At 32.1% G+C, this 21,712-nt stretch overlaps 1 protein-coding gene and 1 long non-coding RNA gene across 2 annotated transcripts; both read left to right on the top strand.

Moving 5' to 3' along the window:
* Window positions 1-2,940: 2,940 nt before the first annotated feature.
* LOC132730637 (uncharacterized) lies at window positions 2,941-8,563 on the top strand (the record flags this gene model as incomplete). Its single annotated transcript, XM_060716607.1, is given in 3 exon segments — window positions 2,941-2,989; window positions 4,356-4,826; window positions 8,502-8,563. Coding segments are annotated over 3 exon segments (582 nt in total), but the record flags the coding sequence as incomplete, so codon positions are not given.
* A 249-nt stretch (window positions 8,564-8,812) lies between these two features.
* LOC132730636 (uncharacterized) lies at window positions 8,813-12,302 on the top strand. The gene is made up of 3 exons (XR_009625782.1): window positions 8,813-8,891; window positions 9,433-9,564; window positions 9,721-12,302. It is a non-coding gene; the product is annotated as an uncharacterized LOC132730636 (long non-coding RNA).
* Window positions 12,303-21,712: the final 9,410 nt, after the last annotated feature.

Genomic DNA, 21,712 nt, shown 5'->3' with positions numbered 1-21,712 from the left:
GATCACATTGGAGGTTCCATGATAATCTCCGTATGAACACATCTGCGGATGTTTGTAAATTCAAAATTTCACCATTTTCGTGTTAAATGTTGAATTCTGCTTAAGCCGGTGGTAGGGGGCGTGAACGGTAACTTGCACTTTCCAGTACCGTCCATGAACAGGCTCAATCAAACCGAGCCTGCAACATTTACAATTTTGCCGTGTTGGGCTTTCTTTAGGGATTCTGTATTTATCTATTTTTTGATAATGAAATGAATTTTTCTCTCACTCCTACTCTGCCTGAAACTCAGACAGGTTTTTCAATATCTGATTTTTCTACACCAAGATCTAAAGATCAAGGTCATGATACGATGTCAAGGTCACAGCTTATCCAGGAACAGCAAAATGATCCTGAGATTTAAGTCCTTTATCAAAAGGCTTTTAGTGAAGATGAAGCTTTACAAGACCCTGTCTGTAATTATGAAAAGAATGGGATTTTAATGAGAAAATGGCGACCGCCCGATGTCCCTGCTGAAGAGGAGTGGACTGTTAATCACCAAATTGTTGTCCCTAAATCATATCGCCAGGAAATATTAGGCTTGGCTCATGAAGCACCCATAGCAGGTCATTTAGGTGTTAATAAAACCTACCATAAAATTCTTAATCATTTGTATTGGCCTGGCCTTAAAGCAGATGTTTCTAGGTACTGTTAATCTTGTCATACTTGTCAGATGGTTGGCAAACCTAACCAGACAATACCTAAAGCTCATTTGCAGCATATTCCTGCATTTGATGAACCGTTTAGTAGAGTTATTATTGACTATGAAGGTCCATTGCCAAAAACTAAATCAGGTTCTCAGTACTTATTAACTATTATGTGTGATTCTACGCGCTTCCCTGAAGCTATTCCTTTAAGGAATATTAAAGCCAAAACTATTGTCAAGGCTCTTGTGAAGTTTTTCACATTTGTTGGTTTACCTTAGTCAGTACAGTCTGATCAAGGGTCAAACTTTATGTGTGGTATTTTCCAGCAGGTCATGCACGAGTTAGGAATTACTCAATATAGGTCTTCAGCCTATCACCATGAAAGTCAAGGTGCATTAGAAAGATTTCACCAGACTCTGAAAAATATGATAAGGTCATATTGTTTTGACACTGAAAAAGACTGGGATGAAGGCTTCCATTTATTGTTATTTGCTGTAAGAGAATCTGTTCAGGAATCTCTTGGCTTCAGCCCTTTTGAATTAGTATTTGGTCACACTGTCCGAGGACCCTTTAAACTTCTAAAAGAGAAATTCCTGTCTGAAGATGACATATCTTTAAATTTGCTTCAGTATATATCTGATTTTCGAAATAGGTTGACTAATGCATGTTAGTTAGCTAGGCTTAATTTAAAATCAACACAAAGTAAAATGAAATCAAGGTATGATGAGAATGCTCAGGAAAGAAGTTTTAACCCTGGTGATAGAGTACTTGCTCTTTTACCTATACCTGGAAAACCATTACAGACAAGATACTTTGGTCCTTATTCTATTGAAAAGAAAGTCAGTGACCATAATTATATTATAAATACTCCTGGGAGGCGAAAGCAAAAGCAAATGTGTCACATAAATATGTTAAAAGAATATTTTGACAGAGGTAGCACAATTAATAAACCTATATCTGTTGTAAAACTCTGTTCCACAAAATCAATGTTCAGTTGAGTCTTATAGTTATGAAAGTTTTGAAAAGTCTGATCCTGGTTCAGCAAAGCTTGAAAACTCTGATATTCTGCAAAATCTGGATGAAAAACTTGATCACTTTGAACCGTCGAAACGAGATGAACTGAAACAGCTTATTTATGAATATGAACACTTATTTCCTGATTTTCCCACACGAACTGATAAAATACATCATGATGTCATACTTAAAAAACTCTGAACTAATAAAACAACATCCATATAGAACGAATCCTGTAAAACAAAAATACCTAAGACAAGAAGTTCAGACCGCCTCCGTGGTCGAGGGGTTAGAGTCGATGACTTCTAATCCAGTTACCTCTCTGGCGTGGGTTCGATCCCCGGGAGATGCTTTGGTAGTTTAGCGCGGAGGAAGGTTGTCTAGTACTGGTGTAACTCTCCAGGAACGATGGTTAGGAAACTACCCGCCTATATGACTGAAATACTGTTGGAAAAAGGCGTAAAATGAAACAAACAAACAAACAACAAACAAGAAGTTCAGTATTTGTTGGATAATGACTTTATTGAACCAAGTCAAAGCAGTTACAGCTCTCCATGTATTCTTGTACCAAAATCAAATGGAACATATAGTATGTGTACAGATTATCGTAAGGTGAACTCTGTAACAAAAACTGATTCATTTCCTATACCAAGAATTGATGACTGTATTGACAAAGTTGGAAAAGCAAAGTATGTTACAAAGTTTGATCTTCTAAAAGGATTCTGGCAAGTTCCACTTACTGATAGAGCTAAAGAAATATCAGCCTTTGTAACACCAGACGGCTTATATCAATATAAAGTCATGCCATTTGGTATGAAAAACTCACCAGCAACTTTTCAGAGGCTTATAAACATGGTAATATCTGGTCTACACGGATTGTGAGGCATACATTGATGACGCAATCATCTACTCTGATGAATGGGAGGAACATCTCAAAACTATAAGAGCATTCTTCGACCGACTTAGTGATGCTTAATTGACAGTTAATCTAGCAAAAAGTGAATTTTGTCATGCAATTTTAACATTTTTAGGACATGTAGTGGGACAAGGTAAAGTTAAACCAATAGAAGCTAAGGTCAAAGCTATCTCTGAATTTCCTGTGCCTACTTGTAAAAGACAACAAACATGTGAACAGCGAAACTGATTGATAAGTATAAATGGATAAATTTTTCAAGGTTGAGGCATATTCAATCTATGCTAAATCATCTATCTATTTATTAGTATGTTTGACTTCCAGATCCTAACACAAATACAGATTTTAACATAAATCCTTGCTACCATAATCTCCTAGGTAAGTTTTCTTCTTTTCATTGTTTGTCACATTCTTGTCCGGGGAATTGCTTAAAAAGTATTTAAGGACTTTGATTTAAACTTCACACAGTGATAGAGATCATTTAGAGGAAGTGCATTGAATACAAATGTGTAGGTTCAAGGAGCATCCTTTTCCTTCAGCGATTTCTTGTTGTGTATAGTATTGAATCAAAAATACATATTTGACCGTAAGAGTTAAGGGTATTTACATATCAAGGTCATAATTGAATTTTTAGCATGTCTTTTCTTTTCCATGGTTGCCTTTTTAAAAAAATGTGTCACGTCTGTACATCAATAAATAAGTTATGACAACTTTAAAAATATTGATTTGATAATGAAAGTCAATGGCATTTAAGGTAAGGTCATGTTTGAGTTAAATGTATTATGGTGGTTAATGAGTTAATTTTATTATGAAGTGGTTTCACCAATTTAAATTTTACAAATTAATAATTTGACATTCGATGTCAATGTCAAATAAACGTCAAAATCAAGTTTCATCTGCCTGTTTTTCCGTCAGTCTAAAGAAATAGGGCCTTGCCATAACTCATAAGAGTACAAAATGTATATAGATTATATTTGGTATGTGCATAGAGGACCATAATTAGATCATTCACATTTAAAAGAGTTCGTTGTCTGTATCTCTGTCATTCCGTCCACCCAAAGATATCCATTACTCAAAAAGTACAAAAGCTAGTTTGCTGGTGCTTAGTACAATGTATTGGCATAGAGAACCATTTAGATATAGCCCTATGTATACGTTCTTTAATCAGCCCGTCTATCTGTCGTTTTTGTCAGAGTACAAAAAACACAATTGGATCCTTCCATATCACAATAAGTACATAGTTAAAAAAGATTATGTTACTTGGTCTATGGATAGAGGACCATTTTGAAATCATACACGTCCTTTAATGTTTTCATTAAATAAAAACATGTGGTGTCTATAGTAACATAACTGAGATCCTGTGATTAATTACAGAAAAAGTTACCTTTATTGCACAAACATCTTTCCTAGGTATGTGTCAAATTCATAAAAGAAAATTTCCACATTTGCATAGGTTGAGATACACTTCATTGAATGGTGCCAACAAGTTTTTGTTATCCACAAAAGCACATCACAAATTGAATTATCCTTTTTCCACCTATCCAAGTCAAGAACATTGTTAGGGCTATAAATCGCACTCAGCGAATTGTTCTAGTTTATTTTTTTTTAAATAAGTAAAAAGGGGATTTTTATAGTTTCATTTACATGATAAAGTGAAGAATAATAACTAGGAAGGTTTAAAATAAATCAATTATATGACTATCGTATATAACCAAATCTATTTCATGACATAATTTTATTACAGAAATGTCAGCAATCTTCGCCGAAAATTATAAAAAAGATGAATCTACACTTTCTGAATCAGTTGTAGAGACAGCAAAGGCCAAATTTAAACAACATAAAGCAATAATCATAAAAGGTCCCAGAAAATGTGGGAAAACAACTCTAGCTGCATTATTAACTTCAATATACCAACCAGGGGAATTTCTGATTATCTACAAGGCGGATGATACGAAATATATTTCTCTTGATAAAGTTTGCCTCGTGGTAGTGGAGGATTTTGCTGGCAAGTACCGCTACGATAATGTCGGTGCTAGCGATTGGATGAGAGCCTTTGATATGTTACATTCACTTGTAAAGGCTGGAAAACTGAATGTTGTATTAACTTGTAAGGACACCTTTTTAGCCGAGTGCAAGAAAGACTTTGAAGATCATCCAATATTTGACAACCCTGTACAGATGGAAGAATCAGACATCAGAATTAAACAAGAAGAAGGTGAGAAATCAATTTTAAAAAAAATATTGTAATGTATTTTCAAGTGTTTAAATCATTCACAAACCATTAATGATAAAATCATTCACAAACGAGGATGTATGAGTGTATGCTAAGACATAAGTTTAAGTAAAGTTGTTTTACTCAAATGCTTTCCCGCCAAAATATTTCTAACATCGGCCAATATCGAAATAAATTAGTCATTTCCTCAACGTTATTTTTCACAATCTTCGGTATTCCATAATTGTTAATCGTTTATAACCGGAATCAGTAAAGGATGAGTGATTGTAAATAATCTGGTGCCCAAGATTTTAAAAACATAACGTTCGGAAATAAACGATTTGCTACGATACTGGCCGATGTTAGTTTTTTGGCTGGAAAGCATTACGATAAGACAACCTTAAGGGCGTCTGTTCGTCGCCCTAATTCCATAATGATGTAAGTCGTATTTTTACCATTTTGAGAAAATCGACTTCAAAGTTTTAACAGGCTATATCTTCACACTTACTCGACCAATTTTAATATAAAATATATCAAAGTGTGCAGAATTATTTTAACTTTTACACTTTTAATTACTCAGAAGTTCTTATAGATAGTTTTTTAAAAAATCAAAATAAAGAAAATGAAAAATCACCGAAAAATATATTTTATTGACAAAATTACAAGAACCAGAATGCTGTAATAAGTTACAGCAATGTGACCCTAAAATATCATTACATTTAGGAGTTACAACAGTGTGAAATAATGACTATTTTACTGTTTTATACTGAAATTATATTAAATTTAGACGTAACTAGAAATTGAATGCTTTAACGAATAGTCTGGATCCACCTTTATTTAGGCACCACAGAGCATGTAATGTGATCAGGATCAAAACAGTAAATTTAGTCTTTAAAGTCAATAATAGAAATCCAGACAATGCGGTGAAGTGTGAAAAGCCACGAACAGGCATTTTAAGGTTGAAATTGAACTCAGCCTTCATTATCTTATGACCATTTACATGAAATAGTGAGCCTTGCAAATGAACAAAAAAATAAAATATTACTGATTTTGTAAATGTATCACATTGAGTTAAACAAAACGAAATCAAAATTTAGAAACATCGTCATTGTATTGATATTTGCCACATTAAATAGCAAAACTTTTATCATATGATATGCTATTTTCACATTAATACTGTACACTATAAATATTTGGAATTCAGATTTACTTTTGGTTTCGTTTATTATATCATTAATTCATTCCAAATTCAATTTTGAATACCTGTTACTTGCAGACAAACAGCATGTGGAACACAATTTGACTTACAAAACACACAAAAATGTTTGAAATATGTAACTGCTTAAACTTTGAAAAACAACATCAACAATGAGTTCCTTTCTCTGTAACATGAAAAAGAATAAACCTATGTATTCTACTTTTCTAAGAACAGCATTACTAAATGTTTTGTTTTTAAAAAAAGAAGAAAAATATGAAACACAACTCAAAGCTCACAAATTTTCAAAGAGGCTACAGATCTGGATATGGTGTTTCAATGAACTACTGTACTTCAATTTCTACATGTATTTATATATCAAGTGGCATACAACTTCTTTACATACAATAACAATTAAGTATACGTTTGCTTTCAATGTTTTTAACTGAACTGTTTACATCAATAACTCATCGTATAAAAGCAATGCTCAATATCTAAGAGTTTCAGTCAAATACTAATTCTAATTTACTTCAACAAACGTTTGATGAAACAAATATGACAATTTAAAGATTCCTTAATGTTTATATGGTCTTAAGACTTTGTAACATTTTTCACAAAATAATTTTTTCTACGTTTCAATCGAATGACAATTTTTAACTAAGCATATTTTTTTTCTTTTTAAAAAATAGTTTTGGTAATGGATAATTTCAGTTCAAATGTTCAAATCACTTGATAATTACAGGTAGTATTACCTTACGAGTTGGAAGTAGATGTACAAGAATTATTTTTAACTTAGAAACTTAGATTATTTTTGCTTTGCATGTTCCAATTACATAAGAAATTTTAGCATAAGATTGAAAATGATTATGTTGATAAAAAGGTATAGACTGGCACCCTGTTGATTTATGCAAAATAGCTGAGTAGGTCAACAGGGTGGCATCCTGTTTAATAAGTATTTGTTGTGCAAATGACGTCTCTTATTCAACGATAAATGGTGCATCTGAGACGACTCTCAGCTTTTAAACTTTTGTTATAGGGATATTGTCAACTTTAACCCACCATATAGTCTTTGACGTTTGGACGTACTGTTTTAAGAACACAAACGAGTAATGTAGGACTGAACACTTCTGCCATTTTAAAAGTGTTTTGTCTTTCTTTCTATATGACAGTGGGTATTGTTAACCATTCTAGATTGCATAATGCCTTGGACAGCAAAACTTTTGATATCTTTGTGATCGTTATATGAAAGTGCAGAATTTTGAAATTATGAAAATTATGAAATTATGAAATAAACATGATTAACCTAATTTAACATCAGTTATGAGTGGCAAAGTTATATGTGAAAATTTTATTCGAATCACTTAGCACCAGTACGGTAATTTGTCTTATATAGTTAAATAAAAACATTTTACAAAATGTAACAATGGCAGTAGTATGTTTCTATTTGATGAGTTTTGTTTGTAAGTTAAAAGTATAAACAATCGTATGCAAAACATGATTGTCCGTATTTAATGGTAACATTGATCAATCAATCATATAATCAATCACATATCAAGTTATTAACAGCTGATACTTGTGAATATTGAAAGTTTATATCAATTTATCCGATTTCCATGCTATCCGAATTTCATAACACAGCATGTTGCTTTGAATTTAGCTCAAGGGTTAAGAGTAGTTATTATTTCTTTTTAAGGTTTGAAACAGTTCAATAAAATATTAATATATAGATAATTAGATAACATCTAAAGCAAAACACTTACATGTTATCAAGAAATATAAAACGTAAAATGTCATTCCTGATACCTTGAAAAATCTGCCATTTTGTCAAAACAGCATCACGTGACTAGAATCTTAACAAACTATTGGTTCAGAATGTACGATATTATGGACTGTATTTTTATCACAATTTTTGGACTTACAGCACTGTGACCCATTCAATATATTGTTGCAGGCAAGAACCAGAGTGATGTTGTTCTTACCATTAGATAGAGAAAAAAATTAATAACATTTTGATACCAAACACTCATTTTTTTCAAAATTGGAGTTAAGACACTCTGGAATTAGGGCGACGTGTTGCCGAGTGGTTAAGGTCATTTTCTTCAAACCACTTGCCGCTCACGACTGAATGTTCTAATCCAGCCAGAGACTTTAAATTCTTTCACGTGTGGAAGCTATCCGGCTTGCTTACAGAACGCCGAAGGTGTTCCTCCAGTAAATCTGGAATGTCGCCGTATGACTTCAACTGAGCTGGTACGACGGCAAACAAAAACTAAAGTTTAGGGAAGAAGCTTTACTATATGTACGATTGCTGTATATCAAAGCTGATCTATTAGGTAGGGATAAAGATAACATATAATATATACCCAATGTGCATTAAATATGTAAAAAAATCATTGTTTCAGCAAAGTCTTTAATTTTTTTATATAATGTTGTTTTACGTTGGAAGAATTTTGAATTCTAGAACTAACTTTTTTTCTGAACAGATGAGAATGTAACCGGTAATTTGATGCCATTCAATTACAACGAGAGAGGATGGTTTTGTTGATAAAATTTGCTTGAGAACATATTCTACAAAAGAGACCAATCCTCTTGGTTCATTTTGAATATGTTAATATTTCGTTAAAATTCATCAAAAGTACTCATAGGATCGGTTAATCAAAATTCCATTCTACTCGCACATACATAAAGTTTCATTAGATAAAATAGTTGATGATTAAAAAATACTTTTTATATATAACAACTTGCATAAATGCCTTTTATGGTTCATTACTTTGTTGTTTGCTGTTTTTTTTTAAGTTTATTCCCGTTCTCCAGACACAGATTCGTCGGTTCATCCAAATATACTCCTCGTGGACGTCTCGTTTTTACAGTCGGTATGTAGCTTATTCTTTGTTCCTTATTAGAAGGGATCAGAAATATTAATGAAAATGTCTTTTGTTAGTGCCACCCTCCCGAGTTAGTCACGGTTTATTGGTTCTAAAGGCTGTAGCTTACATAGTTCAGCTACAAGCTGTTTGTTTCCCTTAACTGCTGTTACATCCACGGGGAATTTGCCACCTATTTCCAAGTACTTGTCGTACAGGCATATTAATGGACTATTTCCCATCATTTTCCCGGACAGGACAGGGGTTCTGTGTGCCAAGAATAGAAAATGTTTCTTGTTATTTAATGTCTAATTATTTATATATGTTGGTGATAATTTATTTGATGATATTTTCTTCCGAAAGAATCCATCTAAAAATACATCTGTTGATGATAATTAGTAAAGGTGATAATCATTTAGTTAGTAATGTTTTAGTGAATATCATAGTTATGATGACAATCCATTTTAGCTGAATACTTTAACTCTCAACATAAAGTTAATTTACATACAAATAATATATATTATTGACATAGATATTTTTTCGTTTGCAGAAAGCGATATGCTGAAGATTTTATAGAGGAAAATTTCACACCGGCTTCGGCTCTCGATTGCTGCGAAATATGCAAAAAAAGAAGAAAAAAGGAATAATAGGATAATTAGTAAAGGTGGCTGGTGGTAATTTAGTAAGTGATATTTAAGTGACTTACATAGTTATGTTGACAATCAATTTCAGCATTTTAACTGTAGTGTGAATATTTTAACTCTCAACATAAAGTAAATTGATAAAGAAATAAGGTAATTGATATAAATATAATGTTTGTTTTTTTTTTCATTTGTAGAAAAATTAGGCAATATAGAAGAGTGAATGACACTGAACATGACCGTCGCACAATTAGAGGGCCCGTCGTAGATTGTATTATGAAGCAACGTCTGAAAGAAAATATGAATCACACTGAACATGACCGTCGCACAATTAGAGGGCCCGTCGTAGATTATATATACGGGAACGTCTCGTATAGCAAGATTTTAATAACCAAGAACCGGTACAGCAATATTTTAAGAACCCATCAGCCACCAAAAAGAAGAGGATTGTGTTTGACTGAAGTCATAAGAAGGGCTATTGACAAATAGTATATAAATAATAGCAGAAACACGGCAATACGTGACAAGACTTCGAGATGACATATTCATTCACGCGTAATAATTTTTTAGTTAAAATAGCAGAGTAGCTCATAGACATTGGGCTGGATCACGTTTGGCGTCTTTATAAAATTTACCAAATCAAAACGCTTTGGTAAATAATACATAAAAGAGGCGCGGTTTCATATGTTATCGTCAGATTAACATAAACATTACAAAACATATGACTGTCTATTATTTATGTATAAAATATGGTTAACGATATTGGATGCTTCTAGATAAATTATTAATGATATTTAAAGATTTGCTCTGTAATTCTTAAAAAGGGCGCTTTTCATTTTTATAAAATGTTTTATTCACCAGCACATAAATGCGTCTTCGAAACACATAAACAGAAAGCTAAGGAGTTTTTATCAACGGAACCGTTCTTAAAAGTTAGCTATGACTAATTAAGTTATTATCAAATTATCCGTAATCAAGCGTTTAACAAAAAGTATTTTAATTGAACAAATATTTAAAGTAGCTTTAAAAATTGCTATAGATATATTTATATTTTATCGAGCCATATTTTGCATTTATAATGAATTTGATATATGTGTTACTACTTGACTGTAAGGGTAAATATCAATAGCTGGATATAATGTATTCAGGTATAATGAAAAGCTATCTTTTTCACAAAGTCTTCTTTTCTTAGTAAGCATTAAACAAAGTAAATTTATCAAAGATCCTGAAACAAATTTTTTTATGGTTTTAAATTATAAATATGATGCTCAAATTAAGATTTATCAATAGTGTAGGTTCCAAAAAGAATTATTTATAAAGATATTACCGAATTTAACATTTCATGTAAATAAAGGGAGGTAATAAAAATTATTTTCCATAAAGTTTAAGTCAAATTTTACAATAAGAAATGAATGCATATATTTTAATGATTACATATAATATGCGCAAATATTTGCAGTACATATTTCACATGTTCTTCAATGTTTGAAAATTGTTTTATTTGCCTAATTATGTACATATATATAATTTCACTTAGTGTGGTTAACAACATACATTATTATCTTTAACATATTAAATTTGCAATCTACATTAAATCGATCTGTTGCTGACGTTTTAATAAAGCACGATTTGAGTAAATACCTAAATTACGAATACCTGTTACATTTGCTGTAGTCATAGGAACATATGTAAACTTAATACCTGTTCAAATAGTATATCTTGATATACTTTATAAGAAGTTCTTTTAACACAAGTACTAAATGTAGAACAAGTATAATCGCAGGGCGTCATTGCATATCACCAGAAGAAACATTGAAATAATCATTTTGCTTGATTATTTTGTTCCAATGGCATATTTTTTGTGTTCGTATTGTTAAGTTTTAAGATCATCCCTTTTAGTGTCATCTCTTTTGCCTAAAAATAAATGTTAAGACTCTAGATGTCAATATATTGTGCTTATCTTAATAATACAGTTAACATGTTTTAAATGTTTTAACATGAAAACCAATATCACACTATAAGGCTTAGATTATATCTTGATAAAACTCAATGACAAATTTAGTACTTGGTTGAAACAACGTGAATGCATATGAAAACTAATTTTGTGAACTTTGAACGTTTGTAGATTTCTAACATTCTAAAAATATAACACATGCTTTGTAATACATGTACCTTTGAAAGTTGTGTACATATTTAAGACTTTTGCTATGTGTTTTTGCTGAAGACAATCTAAAAATATAACACATGCTTTGTAATACATGTACCTTTGAAAGTTTTGTACATATTTAAGACTTTTGCTATGTGTTTTTGCTGAAGACATTCTAAAAATATAACACATGCTTTGTAATACATGTACCTTTGAAAGTTGTGTACATATTTAAGACTTTTGCTATGTGTTTTTTGCTGAAGTCATTCTAAAAATATAACACATGCTTTGTAATACACGTACCTTTGAAAGTTTTGTACATATTTAAGACTTTTGCTATGTGTTTTTGCTGAAGACATTCTAAAAATATAACACATGCTTTGTAATACATGTACCTTTGAAAGTTTTGTACATATTTAAGAATTTTGCTATATGATACACTATAATTTTATATTTTTGTATATTACCATTTTCTTTTTTCACTTCAACATTCAAATTTGTTTACTACTGTAAAGTAGAAATGATAAGAAATCATTCTTGTTATATTTTTAGTTTATTGTACTATTGTTTTTTAATTATTATATATTCGTTTTAACATAAAAGATTTTTGTTTTCAGATCTGCAAATTAGGCTATCTTATGTAGTAGTTTGCATTTTAAATGCGTATTGAAGTCAAATTCCTTTTGTTTTTACTTACAATACTTTCAGTTATTGATATTTCATGGGCGCAGCTATTTTGTTGTTTATGCCGAAGTTAATATGGTACGGCTTTATTCATTGGTTATATCATTCTATTTTTATCCAATGTTTAATTGTTTACTTGGTCATGTGATTTTTGCACTTGTATTCACTATATAAACTCGTACATTTCTTTATTTTGCAAGCTAGGTGTATCGGCCTTCCGGTACTCCTTCGAAGCCTAGTGCTTCAACTTAATTTGAGAATTTATTTCTCTTCATTTTATTTATGCTGATTGCAAAATAAATAGATCTCTTATTGTTTAAATATCATAGGGCAATTCTTTCTATAAATTTATAAATTATCGTAATCTTAATTAGAAAACATAGGTTCTCTATATCTATATAATTATTCATTCACTCAATTAAATTTATAGTTTGAATTTAAAAACTTGTTGTTGTTTGTTTGACTTGTATATTTCCAATTCCACTATACGGCCAAATTATTTAAGAAATATTCTGCGTGATTAATCATCACGTACGGTATACACAAAGTAGAGCCTGGTACATTGGTGCCGTGACCAGGATTCGAACCTGGGTTGTCGCGGCCACAAAGCGAAGTACTAACCACTATACGACCAAAAACTTGAGCAAAAATTGTCAGAAAAATTGTCTCAAATTCAAAATTTTCCTCAGAGTCGTAATCATTTTTCGCAATATCATACTTCTAATGTGTCTAATCAAAACGCTTTTGATTCTCGGCAATCGGATAGAAAAACTTCAAACATATTTTGTGGATATTGTCATAAGAAAGGCCATGTTGAGTCACGTTGCTATCTTAAGTCGTCTCAAACACAGCCTCATCAGAATTATTATGATCCAAGGAACCCCCAACAAGGTCATATACATAATCAAACCTTTCCACAAAACCAAATGTATAATGATCAATTTTCTCAACGTAGACAAAACTATAGTACAACCTCTCGACAAGATAGACAATCTCAAAATCAGTCGAGACAGGGAAACTAAACATGACTGAGTTTGTGGCCGAAAATTCAGTCAATTCTGTTACAGAAAGGCCGGAAATGATAGTTACAGAAAGTTTATCATGTACGGACATCAATCCGCAGATCGTTCATTATGAGTCTACGCAAAAACCCGTATTTTCAAGTTTACCACAAATTATCATCACCCCTCCTGTCAATACCAAAAATACAGGTGAAGTTCAAAATGTAGGACATTGTGAAAATATAAAAGGTCAAAATGAAGGTCAATATACATCGCGATTGGGTTCAACATATACTAATAGAGAGGGTCGTTCAATAAGTACAAATGACAGTGCTATATGCAATCCTTCTATGTCAGAATGCAATACACGTATCGAAAATACGTCTTCTTTAAGTAAAGGTTGTGCAACACCTTTAAAAGATACAAGTGAGGGTTGTTCAAAAAGTTCAAATATTTTTGAAAAAGATTTTAAATTTGAACATTCAAGTGAAACAGGTTCTAAGGGGTGTTCAAAAAGTTCTTTCACCAGCACTTATTCTGATACTAAGATTTTAAGTGATAAAGAAAATGAGGGTTGTTCAGAAAGTACAAATGAGAAAAACTTGGAAAAAATTCAAAGTGAAAGCTTAACTCATAGTCAAAATAATACATGTACAATAAAAAATCAATCAGTAAATGAATCAAAATTGCTCACAAGTTCCTGTTACTATGTGAAATGTTCTTTTGATCAAATTAAAGGTGGAATGTTAGTAGATACAGGTAGTCCCGTATCAATTCTGTCTACAAAAGCATTTAACAGGATGCTGATTAAACCAGATTTACTTAAAGTTAATGAATCTTTGTCTTCAGCAAATGGCACTAAGTTGGAAATAAAGGGTGCTTGTACTTTGCATTTTCAAATTGAGAACATCCCTATTAGCTTAGTGGTTTATGTAGCAGACATAGAAGAATCAATAGGCATTTTAGGTCTTGATTTCTGTGAAGAGTATGATGTTACTTTGAAAATTCTTAAACGCATAATGAAGACAAAACATGGAAAAGTGAAATTGCATAGATACCAAAGTGTATGTTGTGCTAGAATACAGGTTTCAGAGTCTGTAGCTATCCCTGCTGGGTCTGAAATGTTCATTCCAGCACACATTAATGGTAACACTTCATACAAAACCAATTTGTTCAATCCATTAAAAGATTTCATTAGTAAAGGAGTCTATATTGCTCACTCCTTGGTAGATACAAATGACCCGAAATTGACATTGTCAGTTATGAATATCAATGACTCCCCATTCAAATTAAAGGTGAATACTATTGTTGGTAATGTGTCCCCTGCCACAGAGGTATATTTGGGAAATGAAACAGTATTACAGTCTAAGCCTAAAACGCCACTACCTGAGAATTTAAAACCTTTAGTCGATTCTTTGTCTACTACGCTGACTATAGACCAAAAGAATGAGGTCGAGTCATTATTAAATTCATTTCAAGATGTTTTTGTAGGCCCTGACGGTCAATTAGGCCAAACTGATATTGCAGAACATTTCATTTACACTGGAAATGCTAAACCAGTACAATGTAAGCCTAGGCGGATCCCTTTACATCTGCAGCAAATAGTAGATGATGAAATTGATAAAATGTTAGAGAGGAAGGTTATCGAACCTTGCCATTCTCCATGGTCATCAGGCATATGTCTTGTTAAAAAGAAAGACAACACATTTAGATTTTGTATAGACCTTAGGGCTTTGAATCAGGTCACACTATTTGATGCATATCCTTTACCTAGGATTGATGAAACTCTTGATAGGCTAGCTAATAGTTATTTTTATCATAGCCTGGATTTAGCAGCGGGTTATTGGCAGCTAAAATTAAATGAATTTGATGCCCCTAAAACAAGCTTTAGAATTCACTCACGTGGGCAGTTTAAGTTCAAAGTAGTTCCTTTTGGATTAAAGAATGCACCTGCATCTTTCCAACGTTTAATGGAAGCTGTATTAGCAGGACTAGGCTTTGATAAAGTATTAGTTTACTTAGATGATGTCTGCATTATGGGAAAAACATTTGATGAGTCTCTTGAAAATTTAAGACTTGTGCTTCTTAGATTTAGACAAGCAAATTTGAAGCTTAAGCCCACTAAGTGTAAGTTATTTCAAACAAAACTTGTGTTTCTTGGTCATGAAATATCAAGTAAGGGTATTACTGCAGATCCTGCTAAAATTCAATGCATAAAAGAATGGCCTGTCCCAGAAAATAAGCATGATATAAAATCATGGCTAGGCATTTGTGGTTATTACAGGAGAATGATCAAAAATTTTGCTGAATTAGCATTACCTCTTACAAGGCTCACCAGAAAGAAGGCAAAATTTAAGTGGGAGTCTGCTGAACAAATGGCTTTTGAAAAACTAAAATCATGTCTGATAAGCCCGCCAATACTTTCTTTTCCTAATGAGAATGGTGGAGAATTTATTTTAGATACGGATGCAAGTGGTAACACTATATCTGGTATTATTTCTCAGTTACAAAATGGTCAAGAAAAAGTCATAGCATATGGAAGTAAAACTTTAAATACTGCTCAACAAAACTATTGTGTTACAAAACGAGAGCTTTTTGCAGTAGTTCATTTTGTACAAGCCTATAAACATTACTTATTAGGTAGAAAATTCATCATAAGAACAGACCACAAAAGTTTGACTTATTTACATTCTTTCAAAGAGCCTGAAGGTTTATTAGCTAGATGGCTTAGTATTCTAGGAGCATTTGAATATGATATTGTATATCGTGAGGGCTCAAAACATTTAAATGCAGATAGCCTTACACGTCAAGTAAAACGTCACTGTAATATAACTAACTGTCCTGAGTGTTTTACATCAAACAAGTTAAAACAAAATCATAAAAAGTCATTTTATAATGAAAATAATGAAAATCAAAATCACTCAAATGTAAAATCTTCAAAACAGTTAGAAACTGAATATTGTGATGTTCAAAATCAATTTGACCCTATTGAAGGTCAAGGACAAAACAAATTGTTTCCTGAGTTTAAAGGTGAAAGTTTAAATTGCATAAACTCTGTTAACGAAACCTCTGAGTTGTCAAAATCTGAGATAAATTGGTTAAATTGTTGGTCTCATGAAGAATTAATCAATTTTCAGAAAAATGATGTTGCAATTAAGGAACTGATTATACTTAAACAAGTTCATTCTGATAAACCTGATAAGTCAAAATTGTCAGTTGCTGACTCTGATTTGATAAAATTATGGCAGAATTGGGAAATACTGGAAGTACATAATGACCTTTTGTATTGTAAAAATACTGATTGCATTGGGCAGAGTACTTTAAAATTAGTAGCCCCTGAAGAGATAAGAAAATACATTTTTGAACATCTTCATTGTCAAAGATATGCAGGTCATTTGGGAAGAGATAGAACTATTGAAGCAATTAAGCGCCGTTTCTATTGGTCCGGCATGAATAATGACATTGCATTATGGGTACGTCAATGTGACCTTTGTGCACGTTGCAAACCTGGTCCCGGGAAGGGTAAATCAGAACTTAGTCAGATTCGAGCCCATAGACCGATGGAAATATGTGCAGTAGACATTTTAGGTCCATTGCCTCTTACAAAGAATAGTAATGAATATATAATAGTCTTTGGTTGCTATTTCACCAAGTGGAAGATGGCCTTTGCAGTACCTAATCAAACTGCATATACAGTTGCAGATACCCTAATCACAAACGTTTTTCTACAGTTTGGATTTCCTTCCCAATTACACACTGATCAAGGGAGAAATTTTGAGTCCCAGTTATTTTCGGCTATGTGCAAAATCTTACAAATTGATAAGACACGCACATGTCCATATAACCCAAAATCGGATGGGATGGTAGAAAGATGTAATAAAACATTGATACAGATGCTGACAAATTTTGTTTCATCTGAAGAAAATTATAGGGATTGGGATGACCATCTTCCATTTGTTATGGCAGCATATAGGGCCACTGAACACTCAAGTACTTGTTGTACACCAAACTTACTCATGCTGGGTAGAAATATTGAATACCCCATTGACTTAATGGTAGGTCCTCCCCCGGGTCAAAATGACACTTATTGTCCTATTGAATATGTTGAATGGTTTAAATCTTCAACAAGAAAAGCATTTTTGTTTGCAAATGATCAATTAGGCATATCCGCCACAAGACAAAAACGTTATTATGATCGGGGTCTTAAACCTAGAGAATTTAGTTCTGGTGACTGGGTCTGGAGGTGGTACCCCCCTACTGCAAATAAGAAATTAGCTTTGGGATGGACAGGTCCATACCTAGTCACAGAAAAACTGACCTACTTAACATATAGGATTCAAAAATCCAAAGACTCAAATCCCATTGTTGTACATATTGATCACCTTAAGCCATATGAAGGTAGTCAAGTGACAGGGAACTGGTTGAGTAACCGCCCTACCATTGATACCAATATTAGCATATGTAATGATGCCACTGATTTGGCGCATAATGTAAATTATGATAATGGTGATGTCACAAATGAGACAGATGATGTCATAAATGAAGACACATCAACTACTGTACCTTTTGTCCCCAGAACTAGAAGGGAACGAATTGTAAAACCTAGGCAAATATATAGTCCTAGTTAAAAGTTCAGATGTAATGAACAGAAAATAAGATAACTAATCATTGTATATAAAATATAAATTTTCAATGTGGAAAATTTGTTGAATTTAATTGATAATTGACCTTATACAGTGTGTAAATATGTTATTTTTGTTTAAAAAAAAAACTTTATAAAATATAAAGTTTAAAATAATTATGATATGAATTTAAGTTTAAAGTAACTTATCATGCACATGTCATGTTTTATAACATGTAATGTTTGAAATAATGTTTGTTTAAATTATAGTTTAAACTTGTAAGTTTCATATCAATGCTTATATGCATTTATCAAATCATATTTATGAAATGTGTAAATATTTAGATAAAGGGAAATAAACCCTGTATTTGATTGTATGTGAATGAATGAAAGAATTGCCTCCCTTACATTTTGAAAATATATATATTATATAAAAACACTTATACGTTAATTGAAAGTGTAATTTTATAGTAATCTATGTCTATGATAGTCGAATATCTTTTTACGATAAATTGTACATTTCAGTATAGTATTATGGCTCAAGCTATGTTAAGTAGTTCATCCATCAGACCACTGTGGCCTATGGAGGGTATGGCGTGCCCAGTACAAGGTTGTCAACCAAACCAAATTTTTCTGAGGTACGACAGGTTTTCAGAACATTGGGCCAGATGTCACCTCCCAATTGTAACCATTTATCATTGCATGAACTGTGATAGAACATTCCAGAGGGCAACTGACGGGAGACAACATTCCCGTCAGTTTGGCCCAAGACACTCTTGCGAGTTGAAGAGAGTTGTAAATGTCAATTATAGAAGAACCGGTAATGTGTGAAAGCCCCGGTATCCATCAGCTGCAGAAAGAACAGAGCTACAACAGAAGGAGAAGGAGAGGAAAGAAAGAGAGAAGGAAGAGAAGAAAGAAAGGGACCAGCAGGAAAGAAGGAAAAGGAGGACTGACATTCTTGGGGGCATATTAAGCTTCACCCCAGAGGAACTAGATTATTACGACGACATTGAGTTTAATTAATATTATAAGGTCTTTTAAATCATGTGTTGATGCATTGTTTTTCCTTAAGGTTTACGTGTGTAATGTTTAATTATAAAACTGATAATAAATTTTTGAAGTTAAAATAAAAATGATTTTCTATTTATCTTAAGATAGAGTTTTTATTAAGAAAAATGCAAGTACTTTGTTTTTCTGATATTTGTTAAGTAAATTTTTGTCGTGTTAAGTAAAAATAATTAAATTTGTTTGGTTAATCTGAATTCTCCTTCTATATAAGTTTTTTTTTTGTTATTATTAAATATTTTCAATATTTAAAATTTAAGGAGAAAGGAATGTAGTAGTTTGCATTTTAAATGCGTATTGAAGTCAAATTCCTTTTGTTTTTACTTACAATACTTTCAGTTATTGATATTTCATGGGCGCAGCCATTTTGTTGTTTATGCCGAAGTTAATATGGTACGGCTTTATTCATTGGTTATATCATTCTATTTTTATCCAATGTTTAATTGTTTACTTGGTCATGTGATTTTTGCACTTGTATTCACTATATAAACTCGTGCATTTCTTTATTTTGCAAGCTAGGTGTATCGGCCTTCCGGTACTCCTTCGAAGCCTAGTGCTTCAACTTAATTTGAGAATTTATTTCTCTTCATTTTATTTATGCTGATTGCAAAATAAATAGATCTCTTATTGTTTAAATATCATAGGGCAATTCTTTCTATAAATTTATAAATTATCGTAATCTTAATTAGAAAACATAGGTTCTCTATATCTATATAATTATTCATTCACTCAATTAAATTTATAGTTTGAATTTAAAAACTTGTTGTTGTTTGTTTGACTTGTATATTTCCAAATCCACTATACGGCCAAATTATTTAAGAAATATTCTGCGTGATTAATCATCACGTACGGTATACACAAAGTAGAGCCTGGTACACTTACATTGAAATAAAGTATAGAAATTAAGATATAGTAAAGATATAACATTCTGCACACAACAAAGTTTATATCATACAAGCATATAATTAAACAGTCCTGTTTAAGACAATCAGATACATGGACTTGCTATTTCAATTTAGTTATAAAGTGATATCACGTTAATCTTGAGACAACCAAAGGAGTCAAAAACAAACCTTAAAAAAGTGTCTCGAACCCCGGATACCAATGTTCGTCTTCAAACGTTATCTAAGTCTTTAAAAGCATCAGATAACAGTTTTTATGATATCTATGATTGCATTTGCAACAATTTACACCAATATTTTACAAATCAAGTAACACAATCAACATATAATGGTAAACGACCATAACGCAGCGTCATTATTTGATGTTGTAAAACACTCAAAAATATCTTACAGTACTTTATCTGAACCCTCTCATTAATATCGGAATATTTAAATCAACATTTATGTGCATCTGTTGGTATATATCTCTGATTCTTAACCAATGAATCAAACTCCTTAAAACATTCCAAATAATCATAAATATTCAAATTGTCTTTTATATCCTCTTTTACATCACACAGATCGCCAATTTTAACCACGACAATAAAGTGGTGAAAAGGAGACTCATCTATTTATAAACTAATGTTATAAATGACGTATCTCCAAATTTTAATGTCTCTATAACTGATAAAGGACCACCTCTACTGAATACTATTATTTCTGTCTTGTCTATATTGCCACTCATGCCGACATTGTCACAAAAAGACTTGATAGCGTTAAGATCGAGTTGCTTTTTGATCATGGGAAACTATAAGTCACTTGTGATTGCTTTCGCGAAATCTACATACAATACATACGAGAGTTTTCAAATATGAATGCAACTAGGCCAATACATGTATCTCGCTTTTAACCACGTTTTCACGAACTATGTACATGTATCGCATAGATGATTGTGTATGCTCTCAATTGATACAATACTTGTGTATATGAGTTCATTCTAGTTTTAACAAGACCTATCTACTCGTGTATATTAAAGCTAAAATGGCTGGGAAAAGGTCTCCTTTCACTGACCAAGAACGGTCCTTTATCAAGAACCGCTGTATTCTTGGTATACAGGCGAAAGACATATTTAATGAAATATATTGTGTTTATGGGAACAAGAAACTTTCTTTTTCATCTGTCACACGGTCGTATTAGAAATCCAAAAGGGATGAGGATTCAGTAAAAGATGCACCTCATGCACGCCGTCCAAAAACTGCAATTTCGCCAAAAATGGTTGAAAGAATAAAGGATTTGATTGCTACTGATGCAAGATTTACAACTAGGTATATAGCTAAATGCGTTTGGTATCTCTGTAGGAGCCGCTCATACAATTCTCAGACGTGATTTAATCAAAGTGCTGCAGCACTGAATGCGACGGACATGCAACCGGAGAGACATTAAGGCTTCTTTTAAACAAAAACAAAACACAAAATATATAACAGAGAAAATTTGTTCCATACAAGTTCGAGATTTGTAGAGCAATATATTTTGTGTCCCAAACTGATATAATTCAGATTTTCTTCTTTCAAGCACTTAAATACAGAATGAAATTCATGCCTAAAAACTCTGGTCAAACTTGTAAATCAGTGTCCTTATCGATTTATTCTAAGAAATGATATGTAAATAGAAAAAAACTGTCAACGAAATATTTCTAAAATAAATCCAGGCAAATAAACTTCAAACATAATACATTATACATTTGAGAATGCTATTTAGAATTGCTTCGTGTTATATCATAGTGGGCAC

Source organism: Ruditapes philippinarum, unplaced genomic scaffold (assembly GCF_026571515.1).
Source record: "Ruditapes philippinarum isolate M1 unplaced genomic scaffold, ASM2657151v2 ctg4723_1_1_1_1, whole genome shotgun sequence".
Lineage (NCBI taxonomy): Eukaryota > Metazoa > Mollusca > Bivalvia > Venerida > Veneridae > Ruditapes > Ruditapes philippinarum.
This window is presented reverse-complemented; position numbering and strand designations above follow the sequence as displayed.